The sequence below is a fragment of the Sus scrofa genome, chromosome 2 (assembly GCF_054392235.1).
Source record: "Sus scrofa isolate SSC_HxYL_T2T_F1_AM1 chromosome 2, Sscrofa_HxYL_maternal_Yorkshire_Landrace_v2.0, whole genome shotgun sequence".
Lineage (NCBI taxonomy): Eukaryota > Metazoa > Chordata > Mammalia > Artiodactyla > Suidae > Sus > Sus scrofa.
This window is the reverse complement of record NC_139384.1, coordinates 31309418-31330959: the sequence shown is the minus strand read 5'-3', so window position 1 is coordinate 31330959 and position 21542 is coordinate 31309418. Positions and strand designations below refer to the sequence as shown.

The following is a 21542-nucleotide window of genomic DNA, read 5'->3' as shown; positions in this document are numbered from 1 at the left end:
TACTAGTAGTTAATAAGAGCTCACCGACAGAAGATCATGAACTTCTTTAAAAGTGTCCTAATATTGGAGGAATTCCTGTGTGGCTCAGTGGAAATGAATCTGACTAGCATCCATGAGGACACAGGTTCAATCCCTGGCCTTGCTCAGTGAGTTAAGGATCCAGCATTGCTGCGAGCTGTGGTGTAGGTCACAGACATGGCTCGGATCCCACACTGCTGTGGCTATGGTGTAGGCTGGCAGCTGTGGCTCCAATTCAGCTCCTAGCCAGGGAACCTCCACAAGCCCTCCATGGCCCTAAAAAGACCAAAAAAAAAAAAGTGTCTTAATACTATTCTAAAAACTATTTCTTTAGGAACACTTTATCAATTGCTCCCCAAAGTCCTGCCTTGACACAAGTGACCATTTTGTTTCCTATCTTGCACAAAGAGTCATATAACATAGAAGAATAATATGCTGATTTGAATAAAATTAATTGAATATCATATAGTACTTTGAATAAAGAAAAGGTTATATGAGAATAGTGTAAAAATAATAATGTAAGAATATTTAGGCAAAAGATTATTTTTAACTTTCAAATCAATCATCTAAAATACATAAAGTATTCTGTCAGAATTGGCATTAAAATATTGTGTACATATAAATATGTAAAATTATTTTACTGGAAAGTGATTTATTTAATGCTCTGAATTGTCAGAAAAATATTGTTAACTACAATTCACTATTATTCTAGTAGGTTCTTAAGAGGCTAAATTCATAATAAGAAAATGCTCAAAAGTGACCAGAAACTGTAAGTATACTGCATGTTTCCATGTTTTCTTAATATTTTAAGTATCTGTTTGATGAAACTTTAAAGTGGAATAAAATAAAACACATTTTATGTTGCCTTTGATCTTTAACTTGTAGCTTTATCTCCCAGGTCAGAGGGTACATTATTCAATTTCACTATATTTTGTGTAAAACCACTGTAGCGTTGAAGATGACTTTCAGTACAAATGTCATGATACTTAAAGCTAAACCAGAATCTAGTTTTTCAGCTCCTTAATTAAAATCATAGTTTAAAATAGTGTGACAATATTATCTTTAGTCTTTCCAGTTGAACGGCAACAGAATTTTCACATCTTTTATTTAATCAGGCTTAGCAATCTTTCTATGGCCTATTTATTTTCTAACACACCAAAACATTTCAAGAAGCAAAATACTGACTTTATATTTTTGTGTAATGTCATAAGGAGTGATCTCTCATTTCTTACTTCTCATAGATATAACATATTAACCCCACTAAAAAATTAATTTTACTTGCCTTATGGTCTGCTCCAAAGAAGGAAGATTGAAATACATAAACCCACCCAAGAAGCCCTCTGAAAATAAAGTGAATATGGGAGAAATTTGCTCAATCAAAAATATAGAGAGGATACAATAGCCAAAATATGGAAACAACCTAAATGTCCATCAACAGAGGAGTGGATCAAGAAGATGTGGTACATATACACAATGGAATATTGCTCAGCCATTAAAAAGAATGAAATACCGGCATTTTTAGCAACATGGATGGACCTAGAAATTATCATGCTAAGTGAAGTCAGCCATACAATGAGACACCAACATCAAATGCTTTCACTGACATGTGGAATCTGAAAAAAGAACAGACTGAACTTCTTTGCAGAAGAGATGCTGACTCACAGACATTGAAAAACTTATGGTCTCCGGAAGAGACACTTTGGGGGGTGGGGGTGTGTGCTTGGGCTGTGGGATGGAAATCCTGTGAAATCAGATTTTTATGATCATTATACAATTACAGATGTGATAAATTCATTTGAGGAATAAAAAAAAAAAGAGAGAGAGAGAGAGAGGAATTCCCTTCATGGTGCAGCAGAAACGAATCCGACTAGGAACCATGAGGTTTTGGGTTCGATCACTGGCCTCGTTCAGTGGGTTAAGGATCCTAGCTACAGATGCAGCTAGGATCTTGCGTTGCTGTGGCTCTGGTATAGGCTGGCAGCTACAGCTCCAATTGGACCCCTAGCCTGGGAACCTCCATATGCCATAGCCGTGGCCCTAAAAAAAAAAAAAAAAGAGAGAGAGAGAGAGAGAAAATTTTCTGAATCAAATAGGGATATATAGAGAGAATACCAAAGTAAATATTTCACAAAATGTTATGATGCAAAATGCAAATATTAATTTTTAATATATTATAGAAGAGGAATGCACAACAAATAAACACTTGTTGAATGACAAAGGATGAGTACCATATCCCAGGTGTAATATTCAAATGCTACTTCATATTATTTCAACTTTTCAGGCTATAAGCAATAACTACATGTTTATAAAAATACCTAGAAAAGACATCATTAAAGTAAGGAGCTTCAGAGTTTTGTTGTTTTCACTTGTGATTCAATTTTTTTTTTTTTTTTTTTTTTGGCCACACTCAAGGCATGTGGAAATTCCCAGGGCAGGGATTGAACCCTAGCCACAGTTGCAGCCTGTGTCACAGCTGCAGCAACACCTTAACCCATTGTGCCAGAGGGGAACTTCCTATGGTTCGATTTTGATGTAAGACTTCTATTTATAATTTAGGAATTGTGTTAAATTCATTTTTTAATACGTAGACATATGTAATCTGAAAATAAATTTGTGAAATAAATTCATTCAAACTATATCTTAAACTATAATTCAGCCCTTTAAAGGGGATATTAATATCTGTTTTCAACTTTTTTTTTAACTATAAATTTCCCATTAATATTGACAAAAATATTGTGTACACTGTATACTATTCTGGGGTAGGTGGGTGTATATTTTGAAATTTCCTTACCATTTCACTCACTTTCTTCTGTAAAGAATATTCAGAAACCTTGAAAAAATAAAAGTTCTCATTAAAGTTCTTTAGTTAATTTCTACAAATTCCTCTTGATGTTAAAATCATATTCTATAAAATGTGACATTTATACTTTATGCACTAGTTTTTTCCAGTTTCATATTTTCAAAATGTTATTTACCATAACTTTCTTCCTTTAAAAAAATACATTCATTTATTGATTCAACATATAGTTATGGAACACCTACCACAGGCCAACCACTTTCCTAGGATCCTGAAATAGGACAGTGAATTAAACAAAGCCCATGTCCTTAACAAGCTTTCTATCTAGTGGGGGTGGTGGTAGACACATATAAATAAAAAGTACAGAAGTTAGAGAGTGACAACTACTATGGAGAAAAATAAAGCAAGAAGGACAGCAAGAGACTCTAGGAGAGTTTGCCACTTAATATTAGCTCTTCATTGAAGAAAATCTGAAAAAATACATTAAGCACAGGGGAAAAACATTGTTTCAAACAAATCATCTCACAACCCAGAAATAACAACACAAATTAATACAGCAGTACTTCCATATATTTTTCCATGTATTTATACTTTAAAAGCGAGTGGGGAGGGTAGAATAATAATATATGTACTATTTTGTAACTTACTTTTACTTAATATACAGTAAATACTTTTCTATCACAAATTAATCTACAAATTTTTAATGCCTACACAGTATTCCACTGTTTAACTTTATACCATAGTTTATCAAATCACTCTCATTTTTGTAGATTTACCCAAGAATTCTGAAATAAACATGTGGGATCAAGAAAACTCTGTAGTTATTCATTTCAGCAGAATAAATTACAAGAAGCAGAACTCCTAAGACTTGCTCATTTTTATAGACTTTTAACAATTCCAATTACACACATAGTCCTTCAGAGTGTGGACCAAGTTAAAGTCCAACTAGCCATGTATGCTTATTTTATTTAAACTCACCCAATATTTGTTAAAATCTAAACAAAAGTTCACTAATTACCTCATATTTCCTATGAAATAAATTTTTTAGCATACTGCCTTGAACAAGCTGATAATTTATCTCATTTTGGTGAAATGGATTATATGTCATTCATTTCTTCAACAAATACTGACTGCTTACTATAAGTACAGCACGAATGTAAACATTGGGGGTACAATATTAGACAAAAAAATCCTATCCAGATTAAAGTCTAGGGAATGTAGACAACAAGCAACATAAATAAGTTAAAATATATGGTCTATTATATATCAATAGACTCTAATAAAAATAATAAATTCAGGAAGGGGATTACATAGGATGGCCAGGAAAGTCCTGAGAGAGAAACTTTTGAGCAAACATTTGATAGAAATCGAGGAAGAATACTCCAGCAAGTGCAAAGGCCTTGACGTGGGAAAATGTCTGGTATATTCAAGAACAGCAGGAAGCCCACGTGGTTGGAAGAGTTTAGTAAGCAAGGGGAAGAACAGAAAAGATGGGTTGAGAGAAGAGTAGGCGAAACGAGGAGAGGTAGGGCCAAATCACTGTAGGTCTTGTAGCACGTGATAATGATTTACACTGAATGAGACAGGAAGCCACTGAAGAGTTCCAAGCACAAATGTGACACAGCGTGACTTACTTTTTAGAAGGATCACTCTAAGTGAAAACTGAGGGAGAATAGAAGTGGAAGCAGGAAAAACGCTTAATAAAAACTACTGCAATGCAGATGAAAGAAGATCATGAAAGAGGTCTAGGGTGTTAGTAATGGATGTAGTGAGAAGTGGTCGGATTCTGGATATACTCTTGAGGGAAAAGCTGAAAAAACTCTGCAACAGGAAGAAGGGAGTTATAATTAACAAAAAAATAAAAGACAAGTGAGTTTTCAGGGGGAAGAAATTTTAGGAACTTAGTTTTGAGCACATCAAGTTTGAGATGTCTTTTAGACATCCAACAGTCAATCCAAGCTGGATTTGGGTCTGGAGATACACATTTGGAAGCCCTCTGCATGCAGATCTCATTTTAAAGAAATGAGACTGGACGAAATCAGAGTATTTTTTAAGGTATACAGACAAAACAAAACTAAAAAGGTAGAGGTCATTAAAAAAAAAAGGGAAAAAAAGACAAAATTCAGAACACTTTCAATCTAATCTTGAATTTATTATCTGCTACTGTGACGGTTAATATGTCAACTTGGCTGGGCCAAGGGGTGCCCAGATTAAACATTATTTATGAGTGTGTCTGTGAGGGGTTTTCTAGATGAGATTAGCATTTGAAGCAGTGGACTCAATAAAGTAATTACCCTCTCCAATGTGAGTGGGCCTCATCCAATCTGTTGAGGACCTGAATAGAACAAAAGGCAGACAAAGGATGAAGTCACCCTGTTTTCTACCTGTCTGCCTGATTGAGCTGGAACACTGATTTTCACCTGCTTTTGAAATGGAATTTTTTTTTTTAGGGCCACGCCCATGGCATATGGATGTGCCCAGGCCAGGGGTCTAATTGGAGCCGCAGCCTCTGGCCTATGCCACAGCAATACCAGATCCAAGTCACATTTGTGACCCACACCACAGCTCTCAGCAATGCCAGATCCTTAACCCACTGAGCGAGGCCAGGGATCCAACTTGCATCCTCATGGATCCTAGTCAGATTCATTTCCACTGAGTCACAGCAAGAACTCCCTGGACTGGAATTTACACCATGGATTCTCCTGTCTTTCAGGCCTTGGGATTCAGACTGGAATTATATCTCCAGCTTTCAGACAATAGATGATGTCATTTCTCTGCTTCCATAACTGTATGATTGTGTGAGCCAGTTCCTCGTAATAAATCTCTCTCTCTTTCTATCTATATATAAAAGAGAGGAGATACATACATACATATATATATATATATATATGTGTGTGTGTGTGTGTATCCCGTATACACATATATATATATATCCCATATCTCTCTCTCTAGCTCTGTCAATCTATCTAACTACCTACCTACCTATTTTATTGGTTTTGTTTAACTGGTGAATCCTCACTAATACAGCTACCATTAGCCAAAGATAAAACTGATACACATAGAACAAATTTACCAAATTCTTTCAGGTCACTGTTCTTCAAACATTGATGTCTCTGTATTTTACACTTTCTGAACCATGATTCACAGCTTATTTTATCAACACCTCTATAGAGGACTGCCCAACTTAAAAAACTGCCATGTACCTGCATTCTTATGACATACAAGTCAAATTTGAAAGTAACACAACTAGTTTGACATGAAATCTTTTTATGGATGTTCTATATATAATTATTTTTCATTGTGAAATCACATAAAATTGACTTATAATATCGATACAGAAAAAACTATACTAACATTAATGTATTAACTATAGAAGGCATTTCAAAGATAAAGCACATATAACTAGTTAGAGTTAACCCCTAACTTTATGGAAAACTATACAAAAAGTTGACTAAAAACTTTTGTTTAGAACAAATCTGTTTTTCCATTTTTTCCATTAACTGGATATATATTACTTGGGAATAAAGTCCTTTAAATACTACATTAAAAATACTTAACTTCTCCCCTTCCTGAATAATCCAGTCCCAAGTCCATTAGGTGAGGAATGAGATGAAGAGGTCAGGGTGGCAGCATTCAGAACAGGTATCAGGCTGGAATGGGGGAAAAAGGATGTCCCCATGGGAGAAAGGGCAGTCTACTGTAAGGAGTCAAAAGGTGAACAGGGTGCTCAGTGGGCAGTGTTGAAAAAAGAGCAACCCAGGTGTAAGAGTTGAAGCAGGGAAAAGGCACCCATGTCAGGAAGGAAGGAGCAACAGAATGATGGCCTGGTCATAAAACTAGGTAATTTATCAAATAAGTAAATACATTAAGAAGAAAGAATGTCTTATTTCTCACTGTAAGAGAAAAGAAATGTATAGTTTTGGGTTAGAATTGAAAGTAATGTGAATTTATATATAGACATATTGACATACATAGATAGAGAAAAACATAGTATAAATGAGTGTTTATATATTTGTGTGTATATAAATACATACACTAAATCCTCTAGCTCTGTCCACTGAGAGGATCTGAGACCAGTGACACCCCAATAGTAGTGAGTGTAATAGTGTCCAGATCCTAGTGTCTGAATCACCAAGTGCATTTTCCACTAAGAGGAACCAGGGAAACATGGAGAAATGTTTTATTCCAGGCAAGGTTAGGTAAACTATAATGTGATCCCTGGCACATTTTGTTTTCACCTAAGAGCAGGAAAATGCTAAAAGAATGATGAAGACATGTCCAAAAGACTCAGAAATCAGCCTGAATGGACCCCCAATTGGCCAAACTAATGGTATTGAGCATCAAAATAAATAATGACAGTCATAGCTTTTAATCCATTAATAAAGTTAGAACTATGAGCCTATAACAATATTAATTAATTAAATGGTAAGAAATAGAACATTTATATAACTTCAAAATACCTATAAAATACCCTGATTAGAAAGAGGAAAAGAGGGAGTTACTACTGTGGCACAGTAGGTTAATCATCCAGTTGTGGTCTCTGTGGTGGCAAGGGTTCAATCTCTGGCCCAATGTAGTAGATTAAGGATCCAGCACTGCCACAGCTGTGGTACAGGTCACAGCTGCAGCTTGAATTTGATCCCTGGCCCAGGAACTTCCACATGCCACAGGTGCAGCCAAAAAAGATTTTTAAAAAGAAGAAAAAAAGAAAGGAGGAAAAGAGTAACTTTCCAGTGGAGAAACTTGTCAGATACTACCTTAAGGATCAAAGTGAACATTACCAATAGTAAGACAAACTGAAATCATCAGCTATTTGATAGGATTCAATTATAGTAATAAGGCCTTATTTCTGTAATATTCCCGCCAAAAATGCATACATTAACTCTATTCATGAGGAAATATCATACAAACAGAAATTGAGGGACATTCTACAAAAGAACTGGTCTGTAATCTTCAAGAGTTTCAAAGTCATAAAAATCAAGCAAAGACTGGGGAAGTGTTCTAGAATGAAACAGATTAAAGAGATAGACACCGAAGCTCAGCATAAGATTCTAAACTGGATCCTTTTTCTATAAAAGCCCTTGTTAGGACAACTGGTAAAAACTGAATGAGGCATGAGAATTAGATTGCAATGATGTATCAGTGTTAACTTCCTGATTTTGATGGTTGTGATACAGTTTTGTAGGAGAATGTCCTTGCTTGTAAGAAAGATATTACAGTATTTGGGGTGATAGGGCATCAGATTGGCATATTACTTTTAAATCACTTAGGAAAATTAATTCTTTGTATTGTATTTCTAACATCTCTGTAAATTTATGATCTCTAAACTACAAAATTATCCAAATGTCAAAGAATTTCTTATACATAAATGTACACACCCAAAGCTCCAGGAATTTAGTTCCCTTTTATCACTGTGGTTAGGTAAGGCCTAAAAAGTTAAGGATTCAGTAATAGAAACAACACATTATATACTAAATAGGCTTCAGTTCTGTGAAAGGAATTAATGTCTTAATTTATAATTCAGTAAGTTTAAAATTTGATAACATGGTATCACAGAGCATTAGAGCTGAAAATCTTAGAGGTCATCTATCCCATTATTCCCAATCCAGTTTTTACCACCTTGTATCTATGCTCTCTTTATTCATGCCTCTTCTGGAAGGTGAATAAAGACCTTTCCCAAACTTTTTTATTCTGCTATCCAGAGTAGAGAAAGTGGATGTGTTATTGCTTTACAAAATGTTCTTGTGTGGGAAATGCTGGTGTATGTCAATTTCCTCATTTTACCTAAAGGAAAACTGAGGCTCAGGAAGACAAAGAGTCTTACCACAGGACTATATAATAAGTCGTTAACAGGCACAAACAATTTACTTAAAATCTACAGGACACTCATCAAAATCTATTTAGCCCTCTGCGCATATTGTTTATACAAACAATTTAATTTCTCAGGTAACTTAGATATAATCAGGTTGCTCTGTTATATCCAACCCCTTCAAAATCAGGTAACAAAGTACCACTTTAAATAGAAATTAAACATACTCAAAGAATCCATTAAAGCAAAATAATTAAGTTTTTGGTGTGTCATGGAGTTGTGTGTGTTCATTTTGTTTTGGAATTCAAGAAGAAAGAGTCACTTGGCTATAACCTTTTCAAGAAAAGGAACTACCTAATTTCTTATTCCTGCTATGTAGCACATGGTAGCCATGGCCTTATGAAAGGAAAAAAGTTGCAACCTAAGTAAAAGAGGGAGGGATTTTGCTACATGATGGTTAAGAGGCTGAGGGCTTCCTTTACCTAGGAGATTTATATCAGATCCATAAGTGAACAGGAACTTTGTTTCTTTAACTTGAGGGGGAAACACTAGAAACATCTTCATTGTTCTACACTGTTTGTATAGCATGTTCAGCCGACCCTGAAGTAACATACACATCACCTGTACTATGTCACAGGTTGAACAAAGCAAAACAAATCCTACAGCTCTTTCACAGAGGGTCAGCCATATGAAGAAATGTCTTTTGCTTTGAAAATACTCATTACATTAACCAGATAATTAAACATGCATGAGTGGCGTCAAATAAAGCAATTTATGAAAAAGTGCTAAAAGAACAAAGCACTTTTAACAAAAATGACATATTTTTAGTAGGAAAAAAAATAATACTTTTCCTAAGATTTATCCATAAATAAGAGATAAGTTATACCTAATTTAAGACACTGTAAGAAAACACATCAGGAGTTCTCATAGTGGCTCAGTGGTTAACAAACCCGACTGGTAACCATGAGGTTGCGGGTTCGATCCCTGGCCTTGCTCAGTGGGTTAAGGATCCAGTGTTGCCGTGAGCTGTGGTGTAGTTTGCAGACATGGCTCGGATCCCAAGCTGTGAGCAGTGGTCTAGGCCAGCAGCTGTAGCTCTGATTGGACCCCTAGCTTGGGAACCTCCATATGCTGTAGGTGCGGCCCTAAAAAGACAAAAAAAAAAGAAAAAAGAAAACACATCAGTGAGTCTTTTATAATAGTTATAATGGTAATTTCTATTTACTCAATTATAAGAACTATTTTTTAATTTCTCTAAATAGTAAGAAAAAAGTTTAGGAGTTCCCTGGTGGCTTAGTGGGCTAAGGATCCAGCATTGTCAATGCTGTGGCTTGGGTAGCTGCAGTGGGGCAAGTTCAATCCCTTGGGAATTCGTGCTGCAGGCAAGGCCAAAAGGAAAAAAGAAACAAGAAAAAAATTTACCTACAGGGGTCATTTTGAACTGGATATCTGAGGTATGATAAGAACCACTAAACTATATAACTATATAAACTTTAAATAGTAGACTTAATCCTCTATTTATCTTCCATCAACTGGGTATCACCATCAACTTCATCTTAACTACACCTTTACTTTTTTATCAACAAGGTTAGTAACATTTAAGTTTTGTTCTGTGACCATAATTGTCTTCTCCACTTTGCTTATGGGTTGATTCTAAAAAATGGAAGTCAACAGTGTTTATGTTATTACAATTAACGTAGATATTGTTTAATGCAGAGCCAAATAGGGTGTTAATACTACATTTCCTCCTCTATTAGTTCTGTATATTACGTGAAGGATGATTTTACTACAGTCAGGACCTAAATATCTTCTCTCTTCCTATAATCCATAAATTGCCCCAAGCCATCCCAGATTTTAATGTACTTTATGCCTTAGAGTAATCTGTTTTCTCTGGAGTTTCTAATCACTTTCTGCCTTTCATCTTGAAACAAGATACAAGGATTCTTTACTATATCATTAATATTGTCCAGCCTCTTATTCATCCAATCTGAGGCACAAAATCCATGCATTTCTTTTTAGTGAAAACATTCTTCTTGGAACTCACTGACATTTTATTTAATTTTTATTTAGTTTGGTACATTGAAGTAACAAAAGAAATTCAAAATAAAAATTGCTTAATATATCAAAAGAGAATTTAAATAATGTTAAGACAACTGAATAACAATCTGAAAAATATAGACTTAGCTTCATCTCATAACTGCTACAAAGATAAACTTCAAATGATCAAAGATTCAATATAAAATTTGAGTACATAGATGTAATAAAAGAAAGCAAGGGCAAGTCCTTTTGTAACTTTGGAGATGTGAATGCCTTTCTAACCATGACAAACTCCAAAACCCATGAAAGAAAAATAAATAATTTATAGCAAATATTAAACAAAAAACCAAATGAACAAAATCAAAATACAAATGGCAAACTGTAAAAACCATCTGAAGGCCACAGCACAAACATAAAGGGCTTATTTCTAAGAAATATAAAGAATTCATGGGAGTGATACCAGAAAGATATCAGGAGGTCCCAGCTCTTCTCCTTCCCCCTTTCCTGCCAACACACATACATGATTTAACAAGTACCTACGAATATGGAAGAGCTCTGTAGTACGATTAAGAAGCTACAGCAACCCAGTAGAGCACCAAAAAACAAGGATATCTGAACAGAAAAGTATTTCACCTGTGCCATTCCATCCTCTAGGTTCACGCACTAGCTTAGAACCAAAATAAATGCCCTCAGCCACAACTTCCCCGCTGTGGGAAAAAAGTAGAGCAGGAAGACATCAGTAGCCTTTACTACCAAGGACTTCAGCAGCCCTCATCACTACTGTGGACACCAGCAACCTTCATCGCCAAGAACCCTCACAATCTTTGCTAATGTCTAAACCTACCCAAACTAATGGAGCTGTCTGGAGCTCAGGCCACTGCGCCCTTTCTTGGAGCCAGAGGCACCACTGCTTCCCCACAAAGCCAGAGCTGCTAGACCCAGCACGACATGTGGCACCACTGCATACCACATCCAGCCAGCATCCTCCACCCACCAGTAGGTCAAGTTTTATACCTGCCAGAGCTAGTCCAAAAACTCTGAAAGAGATCACTTCTTCAAATGCATAAACACCAACAAAAGCCTAAAAGGTATACCAAAAAATTCAAGGAAACATGACGCCACCAAAGGAACATTATAAATTTCCAGTAACTGACCCCAAAGAAATGGAGATCTGTGAACTACCTGACAAAGAATCAAAATAATTATTTTAGAGAAGTTCAACCAATCACAATACAGACAGAAAACTCAACAAAATCAGGAAAATAATACATGAATAAAATCAGAAGTTCAATGAAGAGACAGAAATCATAAGAACCAAAAAGAAATTCTAGAGCTGAAAAATACAATGAATGAAATGAAAAAGGTAATAGTTTCAATAGCACAATCAAACAGAAGGGGAAAAAACAGTGAACCCAAAGCTCAAAGACAGATTATTTTAAACTATCCAGTCAGAAAAGGAAAGAGAGTGAATAAAGCCTCTAAGATTTATAGAACACCATCAAAAGATAAAGACACAATTTTTAAAACCCACAGGTTCATTGCAGCACTATTCACAATAGCCAGGACATGGAAACAACCCAAAGGTCCATCAACAGATGATTGGATTAGGAAAATGTGGTATATATACACAATGGAATACTACTCAGCCATAAAAAAGAATGACATAATGCCATTTGCAGCAACATGGATGGAACTAAAGACTCTCATACTGAATGAAATTAGTCAGAAAGACAAAGACAAATACCATATGATATCACTTATAACTGGAATCTAATATCCAGCACAAATGAACATCTCCACAGAAAAGAAAATCATGGACTTGGAGAATAGACTTGTGGCTGCCCGACTGGAGAGGGAGGGAGTGGGAGGGATCAGGAGCTTGGGGTTATTAGATACAACTTAGAATAGATATACAAGGAGATTCTGCTGAGTAGCATTGAGAACTATGTCTAGATACTCATATTGCAACAGAACAAAGGGTGGGGAAAAAAATGTATACATGTAAGAGTAACTTGATCCCCATGCTGCACAGCAGGAAAAAAAATAAATTAATTAATTAAATTCACTATAAAAAATCAAATAACAAAAGATAAGGAGGAGTGATGTAAAAAACAACTAAATCAGAAAACAATAAAGAAAAATGACAACAGTAACTATACACCTATCAATAATTACTTTAAATGTAATTAAACTCTCCATTAAAAAGGCATAGAGTGGCTAAATGAATAAAAAACAAGGTCCAGCGATATAATTCTATAAGAGATTTACTGTAGAAGGACACACATAGACTGAAAGTAAAGGGATGAAAAAAATATGCCAGAGTAACCAAAAGAAAGTAGGAGTGGCTAAACTTAGATAAGGTCAAAACTGCCTCTAGAGACAAAGAAGGTCATTATACCATGCTAAAGAGTCAATTCAACAGGAAGATATAACAAATATATATGCATCCAGTATCAGAGCACTTGAATATACAAAGCAAATAGCATGTCTGAATAGAGAAATAGACAAAAATACAAAAATAGTAGGAGACTTCAATATCCTTTCAATAAGAGAATATCCATATAGAACATCAATAAAGAAATAGTTGACTTGAACATCACTACAGATTAAATGGACCTAACAGATATGTACAGAATTTTCCACCCAACAAAAGAGCACTTTCTTCTCAAGCATAGACAGAACAGTCTCCAGGATAGATCATATGTTTATTATATGGTCTATCCCAGAAAAGTCAACTTTTATGTGATAGGGCACCAAAATATTTTAAATTTAAGAAGATCAAAATCATTCCAAGTATATTCTCTGCCCACAGTGTAATAAAATTAGAAATCAACAACAGTAAGAAAACAGGAAAATTCACAAATGCATAGAAACTAAACAAACAAACTCTTGAATATTCATTGTGTTTTTTTTTTTTAAAGGAGAATTTTTAAAGTATCTGAGGACAAATGAAAATAGCACAACATACCAAAACTTAAGGGGTGCACCAAAAGCAATACTAATAGGAAATTTCATAGTAATAAATGCCTACAAAAACAATTGAAAAAATTAACAAAATTAAGAGTTGACTTTTTGGAAGAATAAGCAAAACTGACAAACCCTTAGCTGGACTAAAAAAAAAGAGAGAAGACTTAAATAAGTAAAATTATATGAAAAAGGAGACATTACAATGTATGCCTCAGAAATAAAAAGGATCATAAAAGACTATTATGAACAATTACATGCCAACAAATCAGGTAATTTAGAAAACATTAATAAATTCCTAAAGACACACAACCTACAAAAACTGCAGACAAAATAGAAAGCTTGAACATACCAATAGCAAATAAGGATACTTTAAAATTTCCCAGCAAAGAAAAGCCCAGGACTAGATGGCTTCATGGATGAATTCTACCAAATATTCAAAGAAGATTTAATACAAATCCCTTAAAAAAAAGAAAAGAGAAAAAAATTGGAGTTCCCGTTGTGGCGCAGCAGAAACAAATCCAACTAGGAACCATGAGGTTGCAGGTTCAATCCCTGGCCTCCCTCAGTGGGTTAGGGAATCTGGCATTGCTATGAGCTGTGGTGTAGGTCACAGGTGTGGCTCAGATCTGGTGTTGCTGTGGCTCTGGCACAGGCCAGCAGCTACAGCTCTGATTAGACCCCTAGCCTGGGAACCTCCATAGGCTGTGGGTGTGGCCCTAAAAAGACAAACAAATAAACAAACAAACAAAAAACACCCCACGAATCCTTCTTAAATTCTTCCAAGATACAGAACGGAGCATGCTTCCAATCTCATTTTATGAGGCCAGGGTCATTCTGACAACAAAACCTGACAAAGATACTAAAAGAAAAGAACACTGCAGGCCAGGACTTCCCACCATGGCACAGTGGGTTAAGAATCGACTGCTGGAGTTCCCATCGTGGCTCAGTAGTTAATGAATCCGACTAGGAACCATGAGGATGTGGGTTCGATCCCAGGCCTCGCTCAGTGGGTTGAGGATCCAGCATTGCCCGTGAGCTGTGGTTTAGGCTGCAGACGCAGCTTGGATCCCATGCGGCTGTGGCTGTGGTGTAGGCCAGCGCTACAGCTCCAATTAGGCCCCTAGCCTGGGAACCTCCAAATGCCGCAGGTGCAGCCCTAAAAAGACAAAAAAAAAAAAAAAAAAAAAAAAAAGAATCCGACTGCAGCAGCTTGGCTAGCTGTGGAGGAGCAGGTCTGATCCCCAGCCCTGTGAAGAGGATTAAAGGATCCGGTGTTGCTGTGGCTGTGGTGTAGGTCGCAGTTAAGGCCTGGATTTAATCCCCAGCCTGGGAACTTCCATATGTTGTGAGCATGGCCATAAATTTTTTTTGATAGGAAAAAAAAAAAAAGGGAGGCCAATATCCCTGATGAACGTAGATACAAAAATCTTCAATAAAATTCTAGCAAGCTGAATTCAACAGCACATTAAAAGAATCATTAACCATTACCAGTGGGATTCAATTCCTTGGCTAAAAGGATGGTCCAACATATGTACATCAATCAATGTGATACACCACATTAACAGAATGGAAAAAAAAAAAAACACATGTTCATCTCAATAGATGCAGAAAAAACATTTGACAAAATTCAACATCCATCCATGATTAAAAACTCTCAACAAAATAAATATTTAAGAAACATACCTCAGCACAATAAGGCCATATATTTAAAAAAATAAAACCCATAGTCATCACCATAATCAATTCAGTCTAAGGCAAGAGTGCCCATTCTCACCATTTGCATCCAACAGAGTACTAGAAGTCCTAGCCAGAGCAATGAGAAAAGAAAAAGTAATAAAAGGCATCCAAATCACAAAGGAAAAAGATTACTTCTGTTTGAAGATAATGCAATCATACATGTAGAAAACCCTAAAGGCTATTTGAATATAACACAGTCATACATGTAGAAAACCCTAAAGACATAACAACAACAAATTGTTAGAACTAATAAATAAATTCAGTAAAATTGCAGGATACAAAATCAACATACAAAAATCAGTCACACTTCTACACACAAACAACAAACTATTTGAAAGGAAAATTGAAATAATCCCATGCACAATAGTAACAAAAAGAATAAGACATTTAGAAATAACTTTAACCAATGTTGTAAAGGCTTATACACTAAATATTATTAAATATTGACAAAAGAAGTTTTAAAAGACATATAGATATAAAGGCATCCTGTGTTTACAGATGGAAAAATTAATATGTTTTAAATGTCTGTATTACCCAAAGTGATCTACAGATTCAGTGCAATCCCTATCAAAATCATGTCAGCTTCTAAGGAAATTTTTTAAAAAGCCCTAAAATTTGTGTAGCAACACAAAAGATGCCAAAGCAATCTTGAGCAAGATAAACAAAACTGAATACTTCACACTTCCCGATTCTAAAATGTATTTCAAAGCTACAGTGATCAAAGCAGCATGATACTTACTGACCAAAAAAAAAAAAAAAAAAGAAAGAAAGAAACATACCAACCAATGGAACAAAATAGGAAGCCCAGAAATATATCTACATGTAGGTAGCCAACAAATCTTTGACAAGGACACCAAGAACACATAATAGGGAAAAGATAATCTTCAAAAAATGGTGTTTGAAAAACTGGATATCTACATGTACCCATATTCCATATTTCCAGGCCAGGGATCAGAACCGAGTCACAACTGCAACCTATACCATGGCTGTGGTAATGCTGGATCTGTTAACCCACTTGGATCCTTTAACCCACCTCCCTGGGCTAGGGATTGAACCCGAACCTCTGTAGCAACCTGAGCCACCACAGTGGGGATTTTAAACCACTGCACCACAGCAGGAACTCCAACATTTCTTTTTAAGATAAAGGATGAAGCAAACATTCTAATTTGAAATTGAAGGCTCTCAGGAAAAAAGTATTAAATTACACAGAATATGATATATGAATTTTTGTCAGCTTTACTTTGCTAGATTACGTTTACTTACGGGTGTTTTACCGATACACTGCTAAAATGCCAAATTACCTTTCAAGCAATATAAAGTTTCTTTACCTGTAATCCCTTTAATGTTTCCTTCAATCCTTCTATTTCTTTTTCTTTTATTTCTGTAGCAAGTTGATATTTTCCCTTTAAATAAAAAAGTATATTTCAGTGCTTTCCAAAATAAAAGACATTATGAATGGGGAAAACTTAAGAGCTTGATAACCAAAGTCTCTACTTTAAACCTAATACTTCACAGACTTTAAACTTATATCTGTACTAAAATCTACATCTTTAATGATTTCAAAATATCAAAAAATTACAATAAGATCTATATAAGCTCACAAATATCATGAAATGGAAAATCTCATTATAACAATAAATCATGTTATCAACACAGTATTCCTGAGAACTTATGGACACTATATGTTCATTTAATTTCATATGATAGAATAAAGATATTCTAATAATAAGACACAAGTATCTTTACCTTCTAAGAATATGAGAAAATTTTTAAAAGGTCTTGCTAAAAATATAAATTATTAATATTATAAATGACATATCCTTTGATATAATAAAAATATGCATTAAATATTAAATAGCTGGAGAAAATATTTACTGCCAGATGAATTTCTAGGATTGTTTAGAATTGTACACTCTTTTCCTACTGGTCTTCATGTACATGCAAATCTTTTTTTTAAAGAAAGTAATTTCATCGAAAAGGCACTAAAAATATACTATACTTAATATTGCAGCAAAGTGGAGAGAGCATCGATTTAGGGGCTGAATAGATCTGGGTTCTACACCCAACCCTGCCACTTCAAAATGGAATCTTCAGCTTCAGCTGAGTCATTTATATCTTACTAGGCCTCAGTACTCTCAACTGTCAAACAGTTAGAGCTCAAGTAACACATTCCCTTGGGTCCTGTCTGTTTCTAAAATTTCAAGAATAGTTTCCATTTGTTTATTACTAGTGCTCCTTTCTATTACCGTGAACTGATAATTAAATGCATTTAGCTATGCTTCAAATTATTAAAAAATTAATAAATACCTTTTCTTCTTCCAAGGCACATATCTTCATTTGCAACTGATAAAGAATTTTAAAAATTAAAATACAGGTGAAATGTTACTACTGATTTACACTGGTCTAGTGAGACTACAGATGTGTTTTACACGTCCATATTGTTTGAACTTAATAAATGTGATCATGCTACTTTTACACTGAGAAAATAAATAATGAAAGATATGGGAAGCCAGTCATCAAAGGGAATGAACAATTTAATCACATGATCAGAGCACCAATCATCCTTGAAAATTTAGTTTTTCCCTCTAGTTTTCTTTCTTAAATGTTTCAATATTTTCCATCTACTCGTAAATAATAACATATAACATTTTCTGAAGATACACTTTTGTGAAATTGATACTCACTTATATCTGCATTGACAGTGTTTTTTGACAATTTTAAAAAATGTATGTGGCGGTCTAATAAATAAATAATGACTTTGTAAACAGAAAAACTAGAGTGAACTTGCCAAGCAAACTAATATTCCAAGCAACACAAAGATACTAGGCAAAGTTGTCAAGAAATAAAATTTTTCTTTGAAATTTCTTCATCTCACTTCCCATGGTCCTCACTTACATTCAAGGATATTTTCTTCAGGAAAAAAAAAAAAAAGAAGAGGAAAAGAAACAAAATTTTTTTTAAAACAGAATAACAAGGGGGCGGGGTAGATGCAATAGCACTTTCTCCTCTACCCTCCAGATACCTGGATATTCTTATCTTGCCCAGAGTCCCTTGGGGAAACAGAGACATAGACTTACTCTCTCCTAAAGAATAAATATTATGCAGTACATTTGGTTTCTGCTTCTTCACCCTTCAGTTAAAACTCCCATAACTTAGGTAAAGCCAATTTCAGACTATACGGAAGAAGTTAATCGTCTGCTTAAAGAAATCCACACTATAGTATAAATTATCAATAACCTCACCCCACTAGTGATTTAGGTTATGTAAGTTTACTTTTTATGCATTTCTTTCTAAACACACACACACTTGTATGGAGATGAAAACAAAAAAGAGAGAAGGAAAAAGGAAGAAAAAACGATGACACTGGCATAGCTATAAGGAAAAGCACTTCCAGAGTTATATTTTACATAGGCACATTTCTTATACTTACATTTTCTAACTAGAGACTGAATAAAAATTTGAGGTAGTAAAGAGGAGCTATAGAATACAAAAAAATGGGAGGAGTTGCTATTTTCTTTAAAATACTTTTGTTCTTTCCATTTTCTACTAATCTTTCTCAGTTGCTGAAGGTTAATATTTATGGAAATGCATGATAATCACACCTCTTCATCCTTATATTTCCCTACTTGCATCTCAGCTTTTCACTAATGTTATAATTCTGGCATGAAGAAAGGAGTGATATGGAAAAATAAGCTCCCAGGACACACTAATTAAAGAGAAAGAGAAGAAGGGAGAGAAAGTGCAAGAACACACATATCACTAACATTTTATTTAGGACAAATGAAAATATATAGCCAAGCAAATCATCTTCCCAATTATTCTCTTTAATTAAATCATTCTACAACATTACATTCTTTACTATCAGTTATGATCCAAAATAACCTTATTCATTTCCTGTTTCCAATAATATTCTTTTTGTCTTCAATGATTATGGAGAATAATTTGTCATAACATTCATGAGAAAAGTGCAATATTTAAAACTAGTATTTTTCTGTCCTTATGAAATTTACCTGCTTTTTAAAACCTGCCATTGCTTCTTTGTATTGCTTTGATAAGGTTTCCTTTTGATTCTGAAGAGTTTCCTATTTTAAACATTATGAAAAGTTAAAATATGAATGCTAGCAACTCTTCCAAATGTTCACAATTTAAATAAAAGTTAACATTTATTGCACATATTACTTTACATTCATGAGACACAACTCAGGACAATTTAATAATTTTTTAACTGTTATGGATTTGGCATACGATAATTTTGCTCTCAATTTCTTTTTCATGATAAAACATATTGTTTTTTAAAATTTTAAACTCTGAATATAGCTTACTCCAAAGTTTCCTTCAAGAAAATATCTTTCATCAAGTTATTAAAATCAACAGTCCTGGAGTTCCCGTTGTGGTTCAGTGGTTAAAGAATCCGACTAGGAACCATGAGGTTGCAGGTTCGATCCCTGGCCTTGCTCAGTGGGTTAAGGATCCGGCGTTGCCGTGAGCTGTGGTGTAGGTTGCAGATGAGGGTCGGATCCCATGTTGCTGTGGCTGTGGCGTAGGCCGGTGGCTACAGCTCTGATTAGATCCCTAGCTTGGGAACCTCCATATGCCAAGGGAGCGGCCCTAGAAAAGGCAAAAAGACAAATAAAATAAAATAAAATATTTCAACAGTCCTAGTATTCAAGCAGACTACAGTCTCTGAGTTTCCAAAGAAACCAATTTTATTATCTAAGCACAAATGTTTACATGGCAACATATGATTTTTTTTTTTTTTTTTTAACATCTGCACCTGCAGCACATGGAAGTTCTTGGGCCAGGGACTGAATCCAAGCCAGAGCTGCAGTCTATGCCACAGCTGTGTCAATGTCAGACCCTTTAACCCACTGTGCCGGGAGTGGAGGGGGGGGAAGGAACCCATACCTCCAAAGTGACCCAATCCACTGCAATTAAATTCTTAACCCGGAGTTCCCGGAGTTCCCGTCGTGGTGCAGTGGTTAACGAATCCGACTAGGAACCATGAGGTCGCGGGTTCAGTCCCTGCCCTTGCTCAGTGGGTTAACGATCCGGCGTTGCCGTGAGCTGTGGTGTAGGTTGCAGACGCGGCTCGGATCCCGCGTTGCTGTGGCTCTGGCGTAGGCTGGTGGCTACAGCTCCGATTCAACCCCTAGCCTGGGAACCTCCATATGCCGCGGAAGCGGCCCAAGAGATAGCAACAACAACAACAAAAAAGACAAAAAGACAAAAAAAAAAAAAAAAAATTCTTAACCCACTGTGCCATAGCAGGAACTCCAACACATGACTCTTTAAATTCATGGAAATATATTTTTTACAAAACCAAAACTACCACAGGGCATTTTTGAAAAAAAAAAAAAAAACTATATATATGATTCCATTCTCCCCCACCTTTTTTTTTGGTAGAAGATGTGTGTCCTGCCCTTCAGATTTCAAGATGAATTTTTCTTCTATTTTTTATCAAGTTAGTCTCATAATTTAAAATATTAGCTCTAGAAGTGGCCACTTACAAATGTTTGTTATTTTACTCCATGTTTCTAAATATATATTAATTTATCGATTTAAAAAATTTATCTCCCTGACCTCCTATTATGATAGCAAGGAGATTAGCTTTCTTACACAACCATTATCCTACATTTCCTCCCTTTATTCTTCCAACAGTTACAGAAAAATTGTGCTTAAATCAATAGTCAGTAGTTATACTCTTACAACTATGCAATTTTTATTCAATGCTGAGTCAGATAGTATATCATGATTATATCTTTATTCTCATATAACATTTTATTTTTCCTGATGTTAGCAATTACTTTAAAATGTTTTAATTCCCATAACTAATTTAAAAAATAATACTGCTAGTTCTCGGGTCTGTATCAATTGGTTCATATTCTCAAGTGCGAAAGAAAGAAAGAAAGAAAGAAAGAAAGAAAGAAAGAAAGAAAGAAAGAAAGAAGGAAGGAAGGAAGGAAGGAAGGAAGGAAGGAAGGAAAGAAAGAAAGAAAGAAAGAAAGAAAGAAAGAAAGAAAGAAAGAAAGAAAGAAAGAAAGAAAGAAAGAAAGAAAGAAAGGAAGGAAGGAGGAAAGGAGGGAAGGAGGAAAGGAGGGAAGGAAGAAAGGAAGAAAGAACAAACGAACAGAAACGGCAAAGTGAAAAGATCCCAAGAATGATTTAGGAAATCCCAAC

At 35.1% G+C, this 21542-nt stretch overlaps 1 protein-coding gene across 7 annotated transcripts in view; it reads right to left on the bottom strand.

Annotated features, from left to right (window-relative positions):
• Window positions 1-21542, bottom strand: part of CCDC73 (coiled-coil domain containing 73) — a 177971-nt gene that overhangs the window by 63724 nt on the left and 92705 nt on the right. For all 7 annotated transcript variants that reach the window (XM_085011484.1, XM_085011487.1, XM_085011486.1 and 4 more), the window contains 4 exons: window positions 19376-19447; window positions 17673-17708; window positions 16694-16768; window positions 2810-2848 (listed from right to left, as the gene is read on the bottom strand). In XM_085011484.1, coding sequence (XP_084867610.1) covers window positions 2810-2848; window positions 16694-16768; window positions 17673-17708; window positions 19376-19447 — 222 coding nt within the window. The remainder of the gene's footprint in view (window positions 1-2809; window positions 2849-16693; window positions 16769-17672; window positions 17709-19375; window positions 19448-21542) is intronic.